We start from the raw sequence: 5,656 nt of genomic DNA on the forward strand, positions 1-5,656 counted from the left end.
TATAAAGTGTTAGCGCGCTACTGTGTACGCTGGGTAACCGTGAATAGGATAAAAGCGTTTTTTTCGATCATAGATGATCAAGAAATGACACAAAGTTTCTATTTAGATTTTACAAAATACAGGCCCACATTGGTTTTTTTCAGGTACGAGCAGAGTTTCAGTATGCGTTAATGAAATAAAAGTGCTTATTTTGATTGTAGGTAATCGCGAAATGACACAAATCACAATTTCCTGGTACGAGTTGGTATATGCCCAAGAAAGTCAGCGTGGATAGCATATAAGCGCTCATTTCGATTAATCAATAAATGACATTTTCGATCATAGATGAACAAGAAATGACACAAAGTTTCTATTTAGATTTTGTAGGCCCACATTGGTTATTTCCAGGTACGAGCAGCGTTTCAGTATGCGTTAAAGAAACAAAAGCGCTTATTTGATTGTATGTCATCGAGAAATGACACAAATCACAATTTCCAGGTACGAACATATTGTCTGAGTTGGTATATGCCCAAGAAAGTCAGCGTTGATAGCATATATTAGTAATCCCATGCAATCAGTCAATGTTACCGCGCTACTGTGTATGCCAGGTCACCCCTATGTCCAAAGCTCCTATTGCAGCGTTTTAATATGTGTTGATGGCATAAAAGCGCTCTGTTTGATAATAGTTCATCAAGAAATGACACAAATCTTGCGTTAATGCAATAAAAGCGCTCATTTCGATCAAAGTGCACCAAAAAAGGACACAAATCTTGTGTTTGTTTTTTTTTTCGGGCCATTTTAGTTACTTCAAGATGACTTAGTTGGTATATGCGCAAGCAAGTCAGCGTTAAGATGTTCAGAGCACATATTGCAGCGTTTCAATATGTGTTATGGCCGATTTTTTTCTCCTCGGCTTAACTGGTAAGCCAGGCTTACCCATATAGTTAAAGTTTATCAAGAAATGACACAAATCTTATGTGTGGGCTTTATCCGGGCCATAATACGAACATATTGTCAGGCCAGGCCAGGTACGAACATATTGTCTGAGTTGGTATATGCCCAAGCAAGTTAGCGTTGATAGCATATATTAGCAATCCCATGCAATCAGTCGATGTTACCACACTACTGTGTATGCTAGGTCACCCCTAAAGTGTCCAAAACCCCTATTGCAGCGTTTAAATATGCGTTGATGGCATAAAAGCGCTCATTTTGATCATAGTTCATCAAAAAATGACACAAATCTTGCGTTAATGGCATAGAAGCGCTAATTTCGATCAAAGTGCAATTTCGATGTGTGCAAAAAGGACACAAATCTTGTGTTTGTTCTTTCTCGGGCCATTTTAGTTACTTCAAGGCAGGGATGGCATGTCACGCATAAACTTTGTCCATTTACGCTCATCTTTCACTGAACTTCTCAGTTTTATTTACCTTACTTTTGAGAAAGAGAAAAAACGCACAATGTACATAATTTCTCTCACGCAGAGTTTTTGTGCGGATGATTAGAGTGCTGCGAGAGAACAATGAGAACCCACAAGTCATAATCCCAGTGCGCAATTTCTGCGCGCACGCAGAAAAAACCAGAACTCAGTGCACACGCAGTGTGTTCAAAGGGGTCAAAGTTGTTTGAGCATTTGGTGAACCGAAAACATGCCGGTGAGCCCAAAACCCGCTAAGCGGTAGCAAATCCTGTGATATCAGAGACATGCAGACGTCTTAAGCTGGTCAAGGACTTACAGTTGATGGATATTTTGATTCCAAATTCCACCAACATTCAGTGCTAGTGAGCTAACAAATTTTGTTTTTCATATATATAGGGAAAATTTGCAAAAAATTGCAACTAGCGCCGCCTAGCTGCAAAAACTCGAACCAAACGATAATTATTCTGAAAGCCCTTGATCTACCAAACAATTTTGCCAAAGACACCATCTTTCTAAAGAATCAGAATGCTGAGATATGTGAAATGTAAAATTTCTACGCTATCTAGCGCCGCCTAGCGGTGTGTAGTAGGTTAAGGTAGGCCATGACTTAGGGCATAGAAATAGTTTGACGTTAGACTGGTTCATAATGTAATAAACTCTTGAAGCAGAAAGACGCTGGCCTTATTACTTCTACAATTCAGAAGTGGGATACACCATGTTTCTTCGAAGTCAGAAATCAACCGCTGAGCTGGAACAAAGTATTGCCTCGAATTCTGGAGCACAGGAAAACCAGACGTCGCACAACAAGAATGCTGTAGAAATGGTAAATGCAGCCGGAAATGCTGGTCAATCGGTTTCCGGTTCAAGTTCTGGAGCTGTTTGTGGTTACGAGACTGGAGGACGTTCACTGCAAAATTGCGGATCATCGGCTGCAGGTATCGTCGCGTCAAGCGCAATGAATGCTGCTGCTCCCGCTGCCCAACCAACTTCCGGATCGGTGTTGAATCGCATTGAAGACGGAAGGGGAGACTTTGTAGAGGTTCATAATCCCAGTCAATCAAACTCGTCTGTTCAAGCTGAAATCTTCGGTGTCAGAAGGTCTGCAATGTTTCAAGGCCTGGAGAATCATCAAACGAATTTCGGTCATTTCAAGCCAGAAGACATTTCTTCGATGTTGCCGTCGTATTCTGGGGGTGCCGAAGAGGATGTGAATCATTTCATTGCTGTCTTGGAGAACACGAAACAAGCCCTGAATGTTAGTAGTTTTGTTATGAAGCTGGTCGTGATAAGAAATTTGAAGGGAAAAGCGCAAGCCTGGTTGCATTCACAAGCGGATTTCATGATGAAAGACTATGCTGATCTAATAAGAAGCCTGCAAGAGTTTTTTGACTGCCCAATAAATACGTTTGAAGTAAGGAAGCGTTTGGAAAGGAAGACCTGGTCTGGAAAATTTGAATCATTCGCTGATTATTGTCAAGCCAAAAAAGTTCTCGCGCAAAATCTGAAGATGCCGGAGTCAGAGTTGATTGATTATATCGTTGAAGGAATCATGGACCCTGTATTGAAAAATCAAGCTAGACTATCAAATTTCAAAACTGTTGCGGAAATACTTCAAGCGTTTCGTATGATTGGAAGTGAAACAAGATCACAAGTGCCGTTGAGAAAGCCCATCCAATGTTATTCCTGTAGTCAATTTGGACATGTTGCTGCGTTTTGCTGGAAGTCACGTGAGAAGTTACAGAGGACTAACCGATTTGCAAGAAACCAACAAGAGGATGTTCTGACATCAAAACATGTAAATGCTGTAGTAGAAAATGACATAGAATCAGGCAATGGACGTCACGGATTGGTAGATTTTAAATTTTTTAATCAAATTTGTAGCCATAAAGCATTATTTGATACAGGAAGTCCGATTTCACTAACACGCCGTGGATTAGTTGAAAAATCAAGTATTTCTAAATTAAATGATAGAAATTTTTATCGGAGTATTAGTGGAAACAGACTGAAAATTTTAGGACTGTTTAGTAGTGAAGTAATCATTCAAAATATTTGTTTCAGAATTGAATTTTATGTTATTGCTGATAAGTTAATGGGACTCTTCGATGCCATAATCGGACGAGATGTGATCATGCGGCCAGAAATTCGAACGGTAATTCAAAACGGTATCAGCATTCGAGAGAACGACAATAGGTATTTGCAAATTGAAAATCCATCTCTTATCAAGGTAAATAAAAATATTTTATGCAACATCAGTTCCGATAGTTATGAAGCATTGTTATCAAATATTGGAAACGTAACTAATGACCAGAAGGCAAATTTTTTGGAATGTTATAAAAATAAATATGCTTTCAACAAAAAACCTGTAATGCCAGCCACAGACTATGAAATGACAATCACTCTGAAAAATGACGTGCATTTTAATTTTAAACCGAGGAGATTATCTTTTTCTCAAAGAAATAAAGTAGATGAAAAAATTAAAGATCTTTTAAAAGAGGAAATTATTAAAGAAAGCAATTCCCCTTACGCAAATCCAATAGTACTGATTCCTAAAAAAGATAATGATTTTAGACTCTGCGTGGATTATAGGAAATTGAACAAAAATACTATTAGAGATAATTACCCATTACCTGTTATAGATGACTTGATAGACTCTTTGAAAGGTAAAACTATTTTCTCAATAATTGATTTAAAGTCCGGATTTCACCAAATCAGAATAGCCAAGGAGTCTACTAAATATACGTCTTTTGTGACACCAAAAGGCCAATATGAGTACCTTCGTGTTCCATTTGGATTGTGTAATGCTCCTGCAGTGTTCCAAAGGTTTATCAATAAAATATTCAAACAATTGATTGATGATGGTAAAATTGTTGTTTATATAGATGATATCTTAATAGCTAGCAAAAATTTCAAAGAACATTTGGAAACATTAGCTCAAGTTTTTCAAATTTTAAATGATAATTTATTGGAAATTAATCTTAATAAATGTAAGTTTTTATTTAATGAAATAGATTACTTAGGATATACTATCAATAAATTTGGGAAAAAACTCAACAAAATTCACATTGAAAGTATTTCAAATTTTCCCGTTCCTAAAAATAGTAAAGATGTCCAGCGTTTTTTAGGACTAACAAGTTACTTTAGAAAATTTGTAAAAAATTTTGCAACTATTGCTCGACCATTATATAACCTCTTAAAGAAAGACACAAAGTTTGCTTTTGAGAATACTGCTTTAGAAACTTTTCAAACGTTGAAAAATAAACTAATTTCTTCCCCGATTCTTGCTACATTTGACCCACACGCAGAAACACAACTGCATTGTGATGCAAGTTCTTTTGGATTTGGTGCCATGTTGCTTCAGAAACAAGATGATAATATTTTTCATCCTGTAAGCTATTTTAGCAGAAAAACTGATGAATTTGAATCGAAACTGCAAAGTTTTGAGCTTGAAACACTTGCTGTTGTATATGCTATTAAAAGATTTCACATTTATTTATCCGGAATTCATTTTAAAATTTTTACTGATTGTAGTGCTTTGGTTCAGACTTTGTCAAAAAAAGATGTAAATCCTAAAATTTGTAGGTGGGCATTATTTTTAGAAAATTACAATTTTGATTTACAATATAGAGATGGTTCAAAAATGCAACATGTGGATGCTTTAAGCCGTCAAAATACAACAATAAAAAAGCAATCTTCTGATGATAAGATTCAACAAATTGGTGTAATTGAAAAATGTAGAATAGATAATACTGATAATACTATTAATGTTTTGAGTGATCATGATATAGAGCAAAATATTATAATAGCGCAAGAACAAGATAACAAAATAGTCAAAATTAAGGAACTACTGGAGAGATCTTCATTTCCAGAATTTGAACTTTTAAATGGAGTACTATTTAAGAAAGATGGAACCAAACGTTTATTAGTTGTTCCTAGGTTAATGATTGACAAAGTTATCAAGTTAAATCACGACAATTGTGGTCATATTGGAATCGAAAAAACTGTGCATGAGATAAAAAAGCAATTTTGGTTTAATAGAATGAGGAAATTTGTCAAAAGTTATATAAATAATTGTTTGACTTGTATTTTTTATAGTCCTACCGAAAAGAAGGAAGGATTTGTTAAAATTATTGATAAAGGGAACAAGCCTTTTGATACTATTCATTTAGATTATTATGGGCCAATCCAGTTAGCATCTTCAAATAGAGCAAAATACGTTTTAGTGATAATAGATGCATTTACAAAGTTTACAAAATTATGTC

The 5,656-nt window shown here is 35.9% G+C and overlaps 1 protein-coding gene across 1 annotated transcript; it reads left to right on the top strand.

The window, feature by feature from the left end:
* The first annotated feature begins 1,988 nt into the window (after positions 1–1,988).
* Positions 1,989–4,687, top strand: LOC134287108 (uncharacterized). Its single transcript, XM_062848798.1, has 2 exons — positions 1,989–3,246; positions 3,456–4,687. The coding sequence occupies exons 1-2, from the start codon at positions 2,113–2,115 to the stop codon at positions 3,459–3,461; spliced, it is 1,140 nt and encodes a 379-aa protein (XP_062704782.1). The 5' UTR covers positions 1,989–2,112; the 3' UTR covers positions 3,462–4,687.
* The last annotated feature ends 969 nt before the right edge of the window (positions 4,688–5,656 follow it).

This window comes from Aedes albopictus, chromosome 2 (genome assembly GCF_035046485.1).
Source record: "Aedes albopictus strain Foshan chromosome 2, AalbF5, whole genome shotgun sequence".
NCBI classification, from domain to species: Eukaryota; Metazoa; Arthropoda; class Insecta; order Diptera; family Culicidae; genus Aedes; species Aedes albopictus.

Bases quoted from the DNA above. Each gene is read 5' to 3' on its own strand.
- LOC134287108 (XM_062848798.1), top strand. From the start codon at position 2,113: ATGTTTCTTCGAAGTCAGAAATCAACCGCTGAGCTGGAACAAAGTATT.